This window comes from Nematolebias whitei, chromosome 23 (genome assembly GCF_014905685.2).
Source record: "Nematolebias whitei isolate Nwh7 chromosome 23, NemWhi1, whole genome shotgun sequence".
NCBI lineage: Eukaryota > Metazoa > Chordata > Actinopteri > Cyprinodontiformes > Rivulidae > Nematolebias > Nematolebias whitei.
The window spans coordinates 18,558,182-18,576,453 of NC_056520.1; the positions used below are offsets into that span (position 1 = coordinate 18,558,182).

Here is an 18,272-nt window from a genome sequence, read left to right on the forward strand (position 1 = left end):
ATAGATAGATAGATAGATAGATAGATAGATAGATAGATAGATAGATAGATATAGATATATATATATTGTTTTTGAATACTAAAATAAACTACTACTTACTACTTTTAGTACTATTCCTACTTCAGTTTTTCCACTTATCGCAAGGCTTCAGGGTACGGATCCCCCGTGATAAACGAGAGACTACCATACAGTAATCATAGTACAAATTAAAAACCTTGTTTTTTAAAAAAAAAGTTTTATTGTAGCCATTGAACCACAGTTGTACAAAATGTGTTTTCTACTGCAACATAACGTGTGATGAAATCAACACTAATAACTTTACTGATGAGCTTCCTGCCCAGGATGACAGAGGTTTTAATCTATCCATGAGTCTCTAAACTGAGCTTGCTGATAAAAAAAACAGCAACACTTAAAGCTGCTGACAATAACACAAGTGTTGTGTTGTCGACGACTCTCAACAACTTCTAAAGTAAATTTTTGCTCAGTGTCTGTAAAAACGGCTGAGTTAGAAGGACTTTTGTGTTTAGCTAAGGCTGATCAGTTGTGGCAGCCATCTTGAATTGGGTTGACACCAACAATCCATCAGCTATAGCTGTACAACCAGCGATTATTTCCTGAAAGCTTCATTAAAATGTGTCCAATGGTTTAAGAGACATGAGCCTTGATAGTCAAACTCACCTGGGGTTGACCTCTGACAGTGGAACGTTCAAACGAGCTGCAATGTCCTCAACGGTCTCGTTGCCCTCAGAGATGATGCCCACACCTTTAGCGATGGCCTTGGCTGTGATAGGATGGTCACCTGTGACCATGATAACCTGAGAGGAAGAGGAAATAAAACAACCTCAGCTCAGTGTTCTTAAGTTCACGAAGTCTCGTAGGGTTTTTGATTTTGACTATTTTAGAAACGCAGAAAGACCTTGATTCCAGCGCTCCTGCATTTGCCCACAGCGTCTGGCACGGCAGCACGAGGAGGGTCGATCATGGCCATGAGGCCGATGAAGCACAGCTTCTCAGTGGGGAAGTTCACCTCGTCTGTGTCAAAAGCAAAGCCCTCTGGGAACTGGTCATCAGGCAGGTGGAAATGGCAGAAACCTGATCGAGAAAAGAAGAACGACGTTTAGCAAGTCAACTCAAATACATTTATTCAGAGTATCCTGATGCATGCTCAATAATCCAGGTAGACAAATCCAACAGATGTAAAAACAAGCAGGTGTAAACATGAAACATCAGATTAAAATTTGTAAAACAGTAGATATATGCAAGGCCTTCCCTGAAAAAGAGGTCTGGAAAGGCACATGTAAATACTTTTTTGACTTGAAGCTTTCCAAATGTGCCATTTGCCAATGTCAGAGACACTAATGCACCCCCATACCACCAGAGAGGCAGGCTTTTGAAATGAGTGCTGATAACGGGCTCAATGGTCTCTTTCCGCTTTACTCTGAGGATGTAGAGTCATGTCTGCTTTGTCTGACCACAGAACAGTTGTCTACTTTGCCTCAGTCCATTTTAAACAGATTTTCACAGATTGCTAAACCTCCGCCCATCTTTACCTCTGAGAGACTCAACCTCTCCAAAATGTTCTTTTTATACACAGTCCACTTACTGACTTGTTGCCGTTTATTTTCTGTACTGCTAACTTCTACAGCCCCAACCTTTTTGAGTAAACTTCAATTTTACTTTATTATTTCCAGTACTTCAAGTATTTGATATGTAACGATGGTCCGCTGCGAATAAAACACGGATTTATGAGATTTGCTAATCATTATATATCGTTTATATTTTAAACATTACACAATGTCCCAACTTTTTCATAAATTATGTTGTAAAACTATCAGCTAAAATCTAAAGGATCTAGCACAGAGAAACAAGTGTGTTTGTACAACACAGGCAAATAATAAAAGCATAAACTACAGTTTAAGTATAAGCTCTACCAAAGAGGTAAGCCTTTTAGCTGAGCTTTAAACAAAGAGACCTGAGGAAAAGGGCTTACAAACTAAAGGCTCTACCTTACGGTTTCATTTGAGAGGTTCCTGGAACAAGAAGTAAACCTGCTGAGAGCTGGAAGTTCTTGTGAGACATTAAGGAGCTCTTGAAAATAACATGGTGCCAAGCCGTTCGTGTGATAACGTGACAAAAGGGATCTTTAAATGAGTTCTGAACATTAGTGGCAGCCAGTATAGTGATGTTTAACAGGGGAAATGTGTTCCCTTCGAGCAACACTTGTCAGTTCTATATGACATACCCAACACTCGCTCTCCAAGTCCTCCCAGCTCCACGTAGGCGTTCTGGAAGGAATCTTTCATTTCTTCGTCCAGAGGCTGCTCTTTGCCCGCCACCATGATAGTGGAGCAGCGGTCCAAAATCCTCTCCGGGGCTCCTTTCATCACCAGTATGTGCTTGGATTCTCCAGGAGTTGTGTTCTTATGGATGGAGAGCTAAGACAAGGGAAAACACAATTTGTCTTAATATTATTTGAAGCAAATGTAAAAATACAACCAAAACTAAGCCGCAGTTAATCTGCCTGAGCAAATGCGAAAACGGCTACAAATCAGGCCTTTGTACAGATATTGGTGTAAATTCTGGTCTACTGGTAAGTCCAAAGTTATTCTCAACTAGGCCTGTCGTAATAAACAATAAATCAATTAATTGCATGATGAATGAAAATTATCGACCTCATTTTCATTTACCGGCTTTATCGTTTCTTCGAGTCTCTCTCTTTCTACTGAAGACACTGGATGACAAAAAAAGCTCAACTCCGGTGCTCTTCACTGACCCCTCCCTTTCTCTTTTCTCATTAAAATCTGTTTTAATTGTCCAAAATTGCGTTTTTGGATCGTTAAAAGCAGCTAAGCTGAGAAGCTAAGCTACGAGCTAAGCTAACAGGCCGACCTCGGGAAAAAATCTCCGTCTTGTCGAGGCTCCAAAATTTACAGTTAAAACCCGTGCCTTTGTGTAAAAAGTTGTTTTTCTCTGCAAAAAGAAGCCGAGAACTTGTTTACTGATATTTTATTTAAAGCCTCTCATTGTTCTTAAAGAGACATGCTGCTCGCTCCCTCACTATCCATCCTTCAGTTCAAACAGTCTTATACTGCTATCAAGTGGTCAAAAAAGGTACTGCACACAAAAATTTACCAACATTTCTTCTTAAATTTGACAATAATGACTAAATATTGTCAAATTTCAAACAATATTATTGTTTATAACAATAATTTCTGGGACAATTAATCACCCAGAAAAATTTGTTATCGTGACAGGCCTATTCTCAACTTATACTCTGAGTACTAACTGATTGCCCATACTGTCCAAAAGTAAAGTTGAGACAATAATACATGCTTTCATAACATCCAGGCTCGATTACAGCAATGTGCTTCTTTTTGGAATCAGTCAGACCTTTAGTGCACGTTTACAACTGGTCCAAAATGCCACAGCCCAATTTTTAACTGGTACAGGCAAAAGAGAGCACATTATTCCAGTTTTGGCCTCCCTGTACTGGCTCCCAGTTCGCTTTCAAATTAATTTTAAAATCCTTCTGTATGTTTTTAAATCTCTGAACAGTTCTGGCCCCTCCCATCTTGCTGATCTGCTGCAGCCATACGTCCCACAGCGCTCTCTGAGGTCAGCAGACCAGATGTTTTTATTGGTTCCAGGAACTCGTTTTAAGCTCAGAGGTGACAGGGCCTTCTCTGTTGCAGGTCCAAAACTGTGGAATGACTTACACCGACTTACTCTCACCGTTTTTAAATCTCGTTTAAATCTCACTTTTATTCCCTGGCCTTTGACAATGTGTAAGTTGATTTGAACTTGTCTGTGTTCTATAATGTTAATCATTTAGTTCTTATCTTTACCTATTTGGATCTATGTATTTTATCCTGTGTTCTTTGCTTGTTTTCTTGGCGTTGTTGCCGTTTTCAATGCTTTATAAAAAAAAAGTTGTATGGTATGGTATGCACAAGATCTGTGTTGAAAACTTTGTCATTAACTATTAGAATCAACTCTGTCTCTTAGCAAAACATCTCATGAACCAGTTGAAATAATTTAACAAAACTTTCAGAAAGCAATCAATGGATCTACAGCAGATTAATTTCTGGGCTCAACTTGATTTACGATGGGCACCATAGCCAACTAACCTTAGAAACCACAAAAAATGGCTACAACTCTGCCAATTTCACAAACACTGAGCTCATATTTTACGTGGTAGTAGATGACAGTCATTCGCAACCCATAGCGCTAACAGATCATTCAAGAAGATCATGTGAATGTATGTTATTTTCAAGGCTTGAGTAGAAGAGGTACAACTCCATAATTTGTCACAATAATGTTAGTCTAAAACGCTGCAATGCCGGTGATGTGCATTCTTTCAAGGAATGCAAGACGTTTAATTTACCTGGTATTTGTTGGTGGAGTTGAAAGGAATCTCAGCAACTTTGGGGTATTTGTCTCTCATGTCCTTCACGGACCCGCAGCACAGCTCAATACACTTGAGCAAGGCAGCTTCTGAGGCGTCACCGGCCACGTCTCGCTGAGAGGTTTGAAGAAAAAGAGTCAGAACAGAAATTTCATCCAAGTCATTGATTATTTCACGTACTTTTAAAATAAAGAGCCTCTCCAGACACATTTAATTCCGTCATCATAGTTTGATCAAATGTACCGTCTACTATTTAATTTATGTATATCTAATAAGTCAGAGAGTCTGCTGTGCTCAAGTCTCAGCCATATAACTCTGAAAACATTTAATTATGCAGGATGCTTTTAATAAAGATTTTCTTGTAGAGTTTGGCAGCACTTGTAGTTTGTTAGATCCAAAAAATACTCCTCGCCAAGTGAAAATGCTACATCAATTCCTACAGTCACTTCCGAGTCTGTAAATTCATCTGTGTATGCAGTACTATCAAATTTAACTGGATGCTTTAAGGGGAAACATTTCTGCTTGGCCTGGTGGTTTCCGAACAAGATAAGAAACTAGAGCTCGTTTTCACCTTCAGAATGGGAATGTTGCTCTGCTCTGCCAGGAAGACGGCACGGTTGCAGAGTCCGGCGATTCTGGCCAGGGCCGCCCAGGTGGCGGAGCTTCTGTCGAAGGAGGTGCCGCTCTGGTTCTCCGTGGTGTCGGCCTCGTGGATCTGGTTGTCGAACCACATGTGGGCCACCGTCATCCTGTTCTGGGTCAGGGTGCCGGTCTTGTCTGAGCAGATGGTGGAGGTGGAGCCCAGCGTCTCTACAGCTTCCAGGTTCTTCACCAGGCAGTTCTTCTTGGCCATACGCTTGGCAGTCAGAGTCAGACACACCTGGAGGGGGATTTACTTGGGTCAGCTAACAGCTGAGACACATTCAGGAGCTTTAAGGGACATATAAAAACACCCAGACTCACAGTGACGGTAGCCAGGAGACCTTCTGGCACGTTGGCAACAATGATACCAATCAGGAAGATGACGGCCTCCAGCCACCCATATCCAAGGATAAGGGAAAGGATGAAGAAAGTAACACCCAGGAAGACTGCAACACCCGTGATGATGTGGATGAAATGCTCGATCTCGATGGCAATGGGAGTTTTGCCTCCTTCGAGACTGGAAGCCAAAGTGGCGATACGACCCATGACGGTACGGTCTCCAGTGTTGATGACGATACCTCTGGCAGTTCCTGAAAAGGAAAGAAATATATTTTTTAAGGGATAATGAAACCTAAACAATCTAATGCCACTTTTCATCAACTTTTCTTTTTTTCATCATTGAGTAAAAATTATTATAGATCATCTTTTGTGACACGTATGGCTGGATATACTGCCTGCTAAAACAATCTAATTCAATGTAAAACTGAGGGTTATATTTGCAGCTGCTTGTCCTGTACCTTCAACACAGTTGGTGGAGAAGAACGCAATGTTCCTGGTCTCCAAGGGGTTCTCGTTGGAGAAGTCTGGGGAACGGGTCTGAGGTTCAGATTCACCAGTCAGGGAGGAGTTGTCCACCTGAGAATGAAGACGATGCCATTGACTGATGAGGTAAGAGGTAGGACGTAAGATAAAGAATGATATGATATACTGAAGACAGTATAAACCAGAGAAATTGCATTTCTTGCGAAAATGCAGTGTGAATGCATATTGCTGAAGAACTTGCTGAAAAACAGCTGAAATTAGCTAAACACATGCTGAATTTTAGCTGAAAAGGAAGAACAAGCTTAAATTACTAGAAGAAAGTAGAAATAACACATATTTGCTGAATTAGATTTAAATAAGCAGAAATGAGCACAGAAATTATGAAATTAGCTAAAAAAAAAGGAAGCTGAAATTAGCAAAACAATAGCTCAAAAGTAGCTGAAAAGACAGAAAGAAGCTTAAACTACCAAAAGCAAGCAGAAAGAGCTGAAATGAACAAGAAAATGTGGAATTAGATGGAAAAAGCCAAAAATAGCATAAAACAGCTAAATAGTAGCTGAAATAGCAGAAAAAGCTGACACTTGCAGAAATCAGCTGAAAGGAGCAGAAAGAAATTTGCAGAAGCACAAAAATGTTGCAGTTAGCAGAAAGAATTAGAAAGGATAACAAAACTGATTCAATTAGCTGAAAGTATCTGGGGAAAAAAGTTTAAATTTGCACAAAGAAGCTGAACGGAAATGTGAAAGGAGCAGTAAAAGGCTGTAAACAGATCTAAAGATATGAAGGAGGTAAAATGAGATCAATTCATTTTCTATGGAGGGAAAAATTGGCAGAAAAGGCTAAATATTTCAAAAAGCTGAAGTTGCACCAATGTCAAAAGAGACAGCACCCTTCTCCCGAACGAGCCGAACGTTTTGATTATGATTTGTCGAAATAGCGCAAAAATTGTGGAATGAGAACGATGCCGAAAAACGCACAGAAGAAAAATGGATCACAACAGATACTTCATAAACATTCACACAATAAGAAAAATAAACAATGAAATCTACAACTGTTGTTTCAGAGCGCCTGCCAAACCTTGCAGCCATGAGCAGAGATGATCCTGAGGTCAGCAGGTATCCTGTCTCCTCCTTTCACCTCCACCAAATCTCCGGCTACCACTTCCTCTGCATTCAGACTCTTCTTCTCACCGTCACGGACAACCAGGGCTTGCTGTCAAATCAAGGATAAAAAGTAGGTTTGAGCGTTCAAGTAAAATTCATATTTTAATGAAACCAATGAACTGACTGTCTAATAGCATTAGGGATGCACAATATTGGATTTTTGGCCGATATCCGATATGTTAAAACTTATTTGGCCGATAACCGATACTGATATTTTTTACCTAGACTTACTTACAGAGACTACAAAGCTTTCTCTGCTGTGGAATTAAAATACTACATTATTCTGCATGGTCTTTGTCAGTTTAGCCTGCTACCAAATGCAGATGACAAAAAGGGGGCTGAAAATGATGCAACACTTCAACTTGGACTGTGTTTAATGTCAAATTTACTCATTTTCACAAACCTTAACTCAACCTGTTCACAAGCAACAAGTGAAAAGTGTATAAGTAGTAGTGCATTAATAGATATACTTGACAGCTTCTTAAATTAAAAATTAACTTTAAACAGAAGTCTTTTATATCGGTGAGTTATTTTGATGGAATGGCTGATGTCCAACATTTAACTTTATCGCTAATATCGGCCGATACCGATACCATGCCGATAATATTGTGCATCCCTTACTGTAAATGATGAAAAGCTTCACCTGTGGGACCAGATTCTTAAAGGACTCCATAATCTTGGAGCTCTTGGCTTCTTGGTAGTAGGAGAAGCAACCAGTGATGATGACGACAGCAGACAGCACAATACCCAAGTACAACTGCAGAGGGAGAGAACTGATTAGTTCATCTTTGGAGGTATCAAGAAATACCACTTTCCCGTCATGGAGCTTCTTACGTTGTCGTTTGCAGGTTCGTCCTCTGAGGCAGCCTGAATACTGTAAGCGAGGAAGCAGAGGATGGCACCGATCCACAGCAGCATGGAGAAACCACCAAACAGCTGGACACAAAATTCAATATTTAAACCTCTGACGGTTTCACTGCCTGCAGCAAAACCCACTTGAATTTACCATTTGAATATTAAAATTGTGGCACACCGACATTAAACCTTACCTGTTTGCAAAACTTCACCCACTCAGGCGTTGTGGGAGGAGGCGTCAAGGCATTTGGACCATCCCGGGCCAGAATCTCTTTTGCTCTGGAAGAGGAAAGACCCTACAAGGAAACAGAAGGTGAGGAGATTGTTGTTGCTGTTATCTTTGGCAGGCTGACAAGAAAAGACAGTAATAGTTGGGTTGAGGAAATATTTTTAGTTTTCCCTAATGCTGAAGAGAAAAACCTGAGGGATCAGGCTTTATCATGTCCTATAAACCTGTACTTGTTTATAAAAATTAAAAACCCATGATGAAAGACATAGATGTCACCAATTTTACTGACGAGTCTTATTTGGGTAAACACTTCTTGTACCTCAGGCGGCTGTTGCGGAAAGAAGGTCTTGTGAAAACGATGAGGAAGTTTACTCTGAGTTTATGGAAACTCTTGAGTTTAACGACCGGGAAAGAGAAATAAATGAGTCTGAAAGTCTAGTTTACAAAATAAACTAGCTCATTGGAATATCCTGATGCATGCTCAATAATCCAGGTAAAAAAAATCTAACAAAATTAAGTCAGGTCTTGTGGACGGATTAAAAAAAAATTGAAATGTTTCGTCTTTTATCCAAAATACGTCGTCAGCCTAAGGAGCTGCAATAAATTCAGTCTTGTAAATAGCACCTTCTCAAAGTGGATCAACCAGTTTGCTGGTGACATCCAGAACTAGCTGTTCACATGATATAGGAGGACCATCAGCCTAATGACTGATCGTTAGTGCCCTGATGGCTGCTTGCTATTCACAGAGTGACACTAGCAATAACAGCATTGTAAGAAGGCGACAATAGGACACGGAGGCCTCCACCTCTGTTTAATGATGACGGTTTCTTTTCACAAAGATGGCCTCCTTCACTCCTCTCTCAAACCATTGTTCCTCTCTATCAAGGGGGCCGAGATGGTGTAGAGTCCGAAAGTCCCGGATTCGACCCCCAGTCATTGCACATCTCGTTGTGTCTCTGAGCAGCACACCCTATCCCCAAGTGCTCCCCGGACACCTTCAATAGCTGCCCACTGCTCCACCTGGTGGTGGCTGGGTTAAATGCAGAAATCCAATTTCGCCATTGTATACGAACATGCAGTACAGTGATGACAATCCATAACACATTATTATTATTATCAAGGATGTGAACATCTTCATCCCTGAAATAGTGACCGCAGGCCTGCAGATGAATGTAGACCGCAGAGTCATGGCCTGATGATTATCTTAACATGTGATTTCTGTTTTTTTTCCCCCCTCCTAAAGAAAACCTGATGGCCTCCATCCTCCATCCATTGTGTGTCCATTTTCTCATTCCTGTCCTCTCAAACCCAGCCGGTCAAAGCAGATGTCCGCTTGTCCTGAGCCTGGATCTGCTGGAGGTTTGAGGGAGTTTTTCCTTTCCACTGTTGCCTTGAAGCTTGCTTAGGATGGGAGACTGCGATGAAGTGAAAACTCAAAGCAATCTGTTGGCTCCTTAGATAAATAACTGATTTTATATGTATGTGAATGTTTCATTTCTGTTGTGATTTGGCGCTATATAAATAAACTGAACCGAAGGATGGTTTGGATGTCAACAACAAACTGGCTGATCCACTTTGAGAAGGGGAGATTTATAAGAACGAGCACCTTGAATTGACAGTCTTTTGGATAAAATACGAAACGGTTCAACAAGTTTTTTTTTATTTGTTATCCGTCCAGAGGACCTGACTTAACTTTGTTAGATAGCTCACTGGAAAGTTTTCTATAAGAAACCCTGAGTTTCTACATGTCTCCTACCGCCGGAAGTCATAGATCATCCATGTTTAGTCAATCAAACAGATACGAATAAAATGTAAAATAATATCAACTTAAAGTTTACAGTTAAGAGGTTTTCAAATCTCCTTCGTGGAATACCCCCCACGAGGATTATCGTTGACAGGAAAACAAACGAAAGCCCAGCTATGGGAAGAAAGAGCGCGCTAATCTGAAAATGACAGCATCTTCTTATAATTATACATCTTGTGGCAAATAACAGACTGTGAGATCAGGGGAAGAAAGCATCATGTTGTTAGTGATGAGCAACGTGTACGCCAAGATGAGGTCACATTTTCTTACAGTATGTTTAAATGGAAAGAAATCCAAAGTGTTATTATTTTTCTGGCCCTGAGGAACGTCAACAAGACTCGTCTTCTTAAATTACGTATTTGTTTTAGAAACTATCATATAGGCTTCAGTTGAGCGCGTATCAGCCGAGTGTTTTTCTTTCTGTGCAGGTTGACATTTTAAAGTGCTACTTCACCAAAAGTACAAAACATTTTCCCATTTATTAGCCTTGTCAGTGCAGGGGGACTATGTTCTGATGACGCAAGGAAGTTCTCTTCCTGTACAGTACGTCTCTGGGCTTTTGACCTGAGCTTGAACTTTGAGATCTTTCTCCGTCTTCTGGCCTTATCTACCCTCCAAGCATGTGTGGAGCGCTCACCCTGGTTAAGTCCGTCCCGTATTTTTTGTGAAGTTCATCCATTGTCAGCTTGTGATCATCCTACGGAGAGAGAGAGAAAAAACAGAGAGAAAAAACAGAATGAGATTGACAGACTTTGCGTCAAACAAGCTGAAATCCCTGTCATTTTCAAGCCCCAGATATTATCTCCTCTGAGGATTAAAGAATGTGTTGGCGTGTGCTCCAGAGAAAGACAATAAAGAAAAAAAATAAAATCGCCCAGCTGATCAGGATTATTAAGCATGTAGGCCCACACAGTGACTTTAAGATTAGTCAAATGTTTGTGTACAACTAAAAAAAACCTGATGATTGAAAAGTAGTAGTCAAACACATGCGGCGGTGAGTTCAGTTATGTCGTCCAAACTGTCACTTTAATGCACGCAAAACCTCCATTCAGTCAGATCAGGTCAAGTTACAACACAGATGTTTGCTCCTTAAAGCAGTGGCTCCCAACCATGGTCCCTGAGGAACGCCATCCTGCATGTTTTAGTTGTTTCTCTGCTCCAACACATCTGATTCAATTATTTATTACTTCCCTGTGTTCTGCAGAAGCCTGTCAATCACCCATTTATTAAAAGCATGTGTGTCAGAGCAGAGAAACAATTAAAGCATGCAGGATGGTGTTCCTCAAGGACTAGGATTGGGAACCCCTTAGAGCCTAGAGCCTTAGAGTAATACCAGTACTCTGGTTTCTGACAGACTTCACCTGGCTGCATTTTCACACTTGCAGCTGAATACTACATGGTTATTAAATGCTCATATTCAAAAAGTTATCTTCCAGCAGCAATTGCTTTATTTACAAAGTTAATAGTGACGTTTAAAATGCTAACCTAACAACCTGAAAGGCTGACACATTCATGTGCCTACACACCATTTTATATTTAATAAAAAAAACACCTACAATGAGAAAAAAAAAAAATTCCAGTGTATTTTAGATGATGATCCCAAAAAGAGATGTTCTATAAAAACTGCACACAAAGCCTCACACAGCAAAACTACCTGTAAGTGAGCTGCAAAGGTGGCTTCATGTGGTATCTCACAGGGCTGCAGATGTTGGAGAGTGATCGGTGACTCCAAATTGAGGACAAATTGCAAGACAATGGACAAAATTCTCATTGCAGTTTCACTTAATTTTGAGAGTTTGCAACCAAGTGACCAGTGAGCTGGATTCTGAAGAGCCAGCTTTTGAAAATCCTAGCCTGTTTTTATTGGCACAGGTTGCAAAATCGTATACCGTACTTGGCCATGCGTATGACTTTGTTACCCCCAAAACCACGACATACCACTCAGCTTGGGGGCAGTTCTGGCAGTGTGGTTAGAGCAGACATACTCCTATGCAAAAGTTGGAGGTTCGATTCCACCAGCAGTCACATGCCGAAGTGTCTTTGGGCAAGACACTGAACCCCTCATTGCCTCCAATGTGTGTCCCATAAGTGTATGAATGTGATAAACACTGATCTTCATATAGATCTAGTAGAGTGCTGTATGACTGGGTAAATGAGGTCACAGATTGTAGTGTAAAGCACTTTCAGTATCTTGATAAGATAGAAAGGCGCTATATAAGTACAGTCCATTCCATCAAGAGAAAATGAGCTGTGCTCTCTCTTGCGGCTCCTAGTGCAGAACTTCCATAGAAAATAAGCTTGACCATCTGGGGATGTATTTCCATGAACAATCTGTCTAGTTTCTGAGTGAACTTTGATGAAACACTTGCATGGTTCTGTCTACCACCATCAACATGAAGAAAAATGATCAGCATGCCATGGGTGGCTGTGGCCGAGTGGTTAGAACAGACATACTCCATTGCAAGAGTTGGGGCTTCGATTCCACCAGCAGTCACATGCCGAAGTGTCCCTGGGCAAGACACTGAACCCCTCATTGCCTCCAATGTGTGTCCCATCAGTGTATGAATGTGATAAATCACTGATTATTCTTTTTAGAGACCTAGTAGAGTGCTGTATGAATGTGTAAATGAGGGCACAGATTGTAGGGGGCCGAGATGGGGTAGAGGCAAGGCAGCCGCCTCGGGACCCGAAAGTCCCAGGCTTGATCCCCAGCCATTCCCACATGTCGTGGTGTCTCTGAGCAAGACACCTAATTGCTCCCTGGGCGCTTACATAGCTGCCCACTGCTCCACCTGGATGCATACCAGGTGTGATGGGTTAAATGCAGAGAACTAATTTCGCCATTGTATGGGAACATACAATGATGACAACACAAAGCACTTATTTATTATTATTTATTATTTAGTGTAAAGCGCTTTGAGTATCTTGATAGGATAGAAAGGTGCTATATAAGTACAGTCCTTTTACCATTTACCAACAAATAAGGATGGATAATCTGTTATCACGCGCACAAAACTAGAGCTGCTGTTCACAACTCTATCGAAGCTTGTAGAGGACATTTACACACGTGCTTTCATATTGCAGACACATTTTGATCATGTTTGGATGGGGCTGTTTGATACAGACTCGAATGTGGCTTATTTTTAGCATTTTCTTTTAGACTTTGTCACATCTCATCAGATCACGGCTGCATGTTGTTGCTATGGGAATGGCTCTTATTGTTTTTAGCTGGACTTTGCTCACTGAGTTTTATTGTATAAAGGGGCAACAATGATTAACACGTCAGTTGTATTTTTTCTCTAAAGGCACTTTTTTTACTACCAGTATTCTACCACTCTCAATAGTCTTTGATTATTTATGTACAATTCAAGCTAAAGTTGCAGGTTCATCAACGCTTATCAGCCATCAATAATGATATTCATCCATTCATTATCTTTACAGGCTTCTTTCTTTCCGGGTCGCGGGGGTCACTCGTGCCTATATCCAGCAGTCACTGTGCAAGAGGCGGGTTACACCCTGGATTTATTCTTGATCATTTTTGAAACTTAAAAATATTCTACAGGCAAAAACCTCAATTTAGAAGCACATTTATAGACAGCGCTGCTAAACTGGAGGTGTCGCTGTGGATTGGCGATATGGTTGCTATGGCATTCAGATGTCCTTCGGCGGCGGCAGGACTTTGAGATCAAGTTAAGATGGTCAAAGGACAATAATCATTAATACGTCACCAAGATGTGAGTTTTATTACCTAAATAACTTTCAAAGCTATCAGCCTACTGAGTGACGTTGAATTGGATTGCTGCAAGATTTAAAAAAGTAAAGTTGCAATATAAAACTGTCAGTCTTTTAGCCAGTGTAACTAAATGTTTTAAAGTTAGTTTAGATCCAAGCTGAAGGCTGACTGACATGTATAAGACATATAAATTATCCACTTTACAAGCTTTTTTGTTGTCGTTTTTAAATAACTGAAAACTAACCCAGTAGAAAGACCTTAACATGACCTCTTGTTAAAGTTATTGGTAATCTGAGATGAAGGTGAGACTGGACTCCACCCTGCGAAATGACCTTGTGAAGGACACTACTGGGTGAACTCACTGAGTAGCTATTTGCCGTTTTGCAAAATCATTCCTATTTCAGTAAAAATAGCACTCAATCATCAAAATATAAACATTACGCATTTATAAATTGGAGCTACGAAATGATTCATCCTTTGTCATCGATATGGTCGTGAACTTAACCAAGTTCTTCTTTGACCTTGGTAAAATGACTTTGGCACTAACATAAAGCCTGACTAGAATGAAAATACACCAACTGCGTGCCCCGTTTTGATCTACACACCCATTTAAACCTGACTGCATCCAATTCTGTAGCTTTATAAGAATTTACAGTAAGTACATGCATGCGACAGCAAAGTATGTATATATGTTAGTAAGGCTGAAAACAGCTACAAGATAAAAGCAATCTAATAAATAAGTTAATACACATATACTGTTAGTAGAAGAATGGCACAGTCTACAGAATCCCAGCCAACATTTCAGCAATAAAATCTAACTCAGATCAACGTGCCTTGGAAGTTGATTACAGCTATGAACTCTAATGACATGTGTCTTGCATATGCTGCAGCGTCAGTAACAACCTGTATGAAACGTGAGGCAGACAGCTTCATCTCATGACTATCCATGAGCTTTGTCTTGGCCATGACTGTGTAATTGCTGCAAGCAGCAGTGGTGACAGAGTTGCATTGCTTCAGCTGAAGTGGAACTTAAGTTTGAAGCAAAGTTGAGGAAGGTACTTACCAATCATTTACATTGAGCACAAAAGAGAGAGGTATTTAAAAAGGGGCTTTTAAGTTCACTCACCAGGTCAACTTCTTTCTTAAGTTCGTCCATATCCTTCTTCTGTTTGCGTTTCTTGTTTTTCTTGCCATGATCTTCGGACGTCGCAGCCAGATGGTAATCTTCTTTTCCTTTCTGGGTTGAAGAAAGTGAAACGAAACAAGCCTCAGAATAAGACTGAACATGTGGGGAAGATTGCTCTGAGGCAAGGAAGCGCAGAGGACGCAGAGCCCTCTCTATCACTGTTCAAACATGCCACTTAAAAGGTGCGTTAATCATTGTCGCGAAAACATCGCAACGGAAAGCTTTTGATCAGAAAATTTCACCGTTTCTCACAGCAGATTTACAGAACAAGGCTTGAACATGGCAAACCACCACTGTACAACTCAACTCGCAGTTTGTTACTAAAGCCTAAACCAGACCAGATCATGTGACAAAGGTCCAATACTTACTCCAAACCCCATGATTGCAGTGCAAATCTGAGAGTGGTCAATCCAACTGTAGTTTTTTAATGCTTCCCCACTCCACCTCTTTCTTTCCACTCACACACACACACACACTCTCAGCCCTGCTGTCTTCCTCCTTCCAGAGCGGAGAAGATGCTTTGTTTGGCATTAGCATACCTTTATATCTACAGCTGGAAGCATACCTGCCCTTTGGGGGAGTGGCTAGGGGGAGGGAAGGCAAAACTCGACAGGTGAGTTGAAGGGTGTTCTATTCAAACATGGAGGTAAGGTTGGAGGAGAAACGCAAGCAAACGGGGACGAGTGAACTTTTCTCAACTTCATTGTACTGTTCATATCCTTGCGTTACTGTTCTACATCCTTTCTTTCGTCTTGAATCATAGTTTCACTTCGTCTTGAATCATAGTTTCACTTCTTTTGTTTCCAGTTTGTCACATTCACAGCTCCGGAAGCATGCCGGTGAAGCCCTGTGCGCACTATCTTAGCTTGCATGTGCTTCGTTTACACTGCAAACAGGGACGATCAGGAAAAAAAAAAAAAGAAGTCAAGATAGCGAAGCTGTGAATGTGAGATACACAGAGATAAAAATATAGTCAAAGAGGTGAAAGTCCATTTGTGGAGGCGACTGATGAACCCGACTGATTGTGTTTGAATAACCGAGAGAAAAGAAGGTGAGAAAAAACTGAAAACTGACTTTTTTCCCACGTGTTGAGTGAAAACAGCAGAACCAGGCTGGATAAAACTGTTATGGTACTCATCACAAAGATAACGTGGAATTTGGTGGGATTACTCCACTAAGCATTTAGCTAAGGTCATTGTGTCCTGCTACGTAAGAAGACATCAATTCTGAAGTCTTTTCCCCTCCACTATATATTGATAATGCCTAAAACCTGCCCATGGATTCCTTAAGGGTTAGTATTAATTAATACGTATTGGAAAAAAAAATCACGTTTAACTTGTTTTTCTGAGTTCGGATGTAACTTTAGTCAATCCAGCTGCTTTTTATTCAGTTTAGCTGCGACCGGAGGCCCCACCTGAGTGCTCTTGTGGTTAACAGAAATCTGAAGAAAGCCATAAAGTTTAACTGGGAAGGTTTTTAATGAATGATTAAGCAACATTATACTCCTGAGACGCTACACTACTACACTATGCCCTTGAACGGGCACAAAAAAAATCTGTTCACTGCCAAACAGAATGGTACCGAAAACCTAAAAGGTTAAAAAATATATATATTTGTAAGTATGCAACAGAAAAATACTTAAAGAAAATAGTCCTGTATTAGTTTTATGAACCTCGACTCAAGCACAATGTCAGACATACATAAGGTGGAACTGAAAGGACACTGGTGACCCTGAAGAAACTGAGAAGTGCTCTTCCTGTTCGCTGAAACACACACAGAGGAAGAATACCCTTGATGGCTGGGTGGTGGGGGCTGGGGCCGTTGTTTGGAGTAAACTCCCAACTGTTTGTACTCATTCAGCTATGAAGGAGTGTGGGAGGGGAGGGGAGGTGATGTAAAAATGAGGAGTGAATGGGAGGAATGCTGTGAGATAGCAGGAGGAATGAATGTAAAAAAAAAAATCTGAAAATGTTAGAACAAAAAGTGAATGAAAGCACTCTGTGCTGTGCATGCTGATTCAATATTTGCACCTTTTTTTGGTGCTGTAATTGTTATTTTTCCATTTTCCATATGTTTCTTTGCAACCCTACGTCGTACAACCTAACTGCATACTTTGTGCTATTATAATCATTCATGTCTCAAAATATTCAGCTCATTTATAAGATGGTGCCATAGCATTTGGTTTTTGAAACTTTTTAAAATATCTAACTTTATTAACTACCGGTAATGTTTTTCCCACAGAAACACATTAAGATCTTTTCAGTACAGTGATCCTTCACCTGTTACAGGGGTTACGTTCTAGAGACCCTGTCGCAGGTGAAAATCTGCGAAGTAGCAGCGTTATATTTATTACTTATATATGTTTAAGGCTACATAAACCCTACAAACCTTTCCCACTATCTTACCTTTCCCAATCTCTTATAAACACTTTGTATGCTCTTAGAAGATGATGACGATGAAATTCATGTACAGTACACACGATATTAAAAATCAGGTTTCAAAAACCCACGATACAGCGAAGCTGCAATAAGTGAACTGCGATGTAGTGGACGACTGTATCCGTTTTAGCGTACTTGTTCTGTTCTTGACTACTTTTGCTACTTTAAGTCTTTAGTCTTTAGCTGCTTTTAGCTATGCCATTGACATTTTTAGATTTTAGCAAGTATCTTACTATTTTAACTTCTAGCCAGGGTTCAATGCTTTAAGATAGCTTTTTGCTACTCTGATTTTAGCTAGCAAAATTATTATTTTGAGCTTTAGTAATGGGCGGCACAGTGGTGCAGTTGGTAGAGCTGTCGCCTTTCAGCGAGAAGGTCGCTCGATTGAATCCCGGCCAGGCACCTTTCTGGGTGGAGTTTGCATGTTCTCTCCGTGAATGCGTGGGTTTTCTCCGGGTATTCCGGTTTCCTCCCACAAACCAAAAACATGCATGTTTGTTGACAGGGTGGGAGTCGAAAACTTGCTAAAGAAATTGAAAGTAAAACTGGGTTTCTTTTTCAGAAATAGATCCTGTCTAACTCTGAATGCTAGGAAACGCATTGTAACTGCTACTTTCCTTCCCTCCATTGACTACGGTGACATCAATCGCAAGAACGCTCCTGCAAGCGCCCTGCAGATGTTTGACACTGTCTATCACGGTGTGTTAAGATTCATCACTGGCTGTAACTACCGTACCCATCACTGCACCCTGTATTCACTGGTCAACTGGACATCATTAACGTCACGCAGACTCTCTCACTGGTACATTTTCATCTTTAAATCACTTCTTGGTCTGCTGCCTTCATACATCTCCTACATGTCACTTTGTGAGTGCAGCTACAGCGTGCGCTCTCAGGACATAATTACTTGCAGTGTACCCTCAGTGCGGACCAAACTAGGCAAAAGGGCCTTCTCTTACTCTACTCCTGTAACCTGGAACACCTTGCAAAAAGTT

General features: G+C 40.7%; 1 protein-coding gene across 1 annotated transcript in view; it reads right to left on the reverse strand.

Moving 5' to 3' along the window:
• The window catches only part of atp1a1a.4 (ATPase Na+/K+ transporting subunit alpha 1a, tandem duplicate 4), a 25,396-nt gene extending 10,041 nt beyond the window's left edge, over positions 1-15,355 (reverse strand). Inside the window, exons 1-14 of the mRNA XM_037696430.1 lie at positions 15,208-15,355; positions 14,780-14,890; positions 10,558-10,617; positions 8,082-8,183; positions 7,867-7,968; positions 7,676-7,789; positions 6,947-7,081; positions 5,845-5,962; positions 5,369-5,637; positions 4,977-5,285; positions 4,385-4,519; positions 2,243-2,435; positions 917-1,092; positions 679-815 (exon numbers count right to left, since the gene is read on the reverse strand). Of these exons, the coding sequence (XP_037552358.1) occupies positions 679-815; positions 917-1,092; positions 2,243-2,435; positions 4,385-4,519; positions 4,977-5,285; positions 5,369-5,637; positions 5,845-5,962; positions 6,947-7,081; positions 7,676-7,789; positions 7,867-7,968; positions 8,082-8,183; positions 10,558-10,617; positions 14,780-14,890; positions 15,208-15,219 (1,973 nt within the window). The 5' untranslated portion in view covers positions 15,220-15,355. The remainder of the gene's footprint in view (positions 1-678; positions 816-916; positions 1,093-2,242; positions 2,436-4,384; positions 4,520-4,976; positions 5,286-5,368; positions 5,638-5,844; positions 5,963-6,946; positions 7,082-7,675; positions 7,790-7,866; positions 7,969-8,081; positions 8,184-10,557; positions 10,618-14,779; positions 14,891-15,207) is intronic.
• Positions 15,356-18,272: the final 2,917 nt, after the last annotated feature.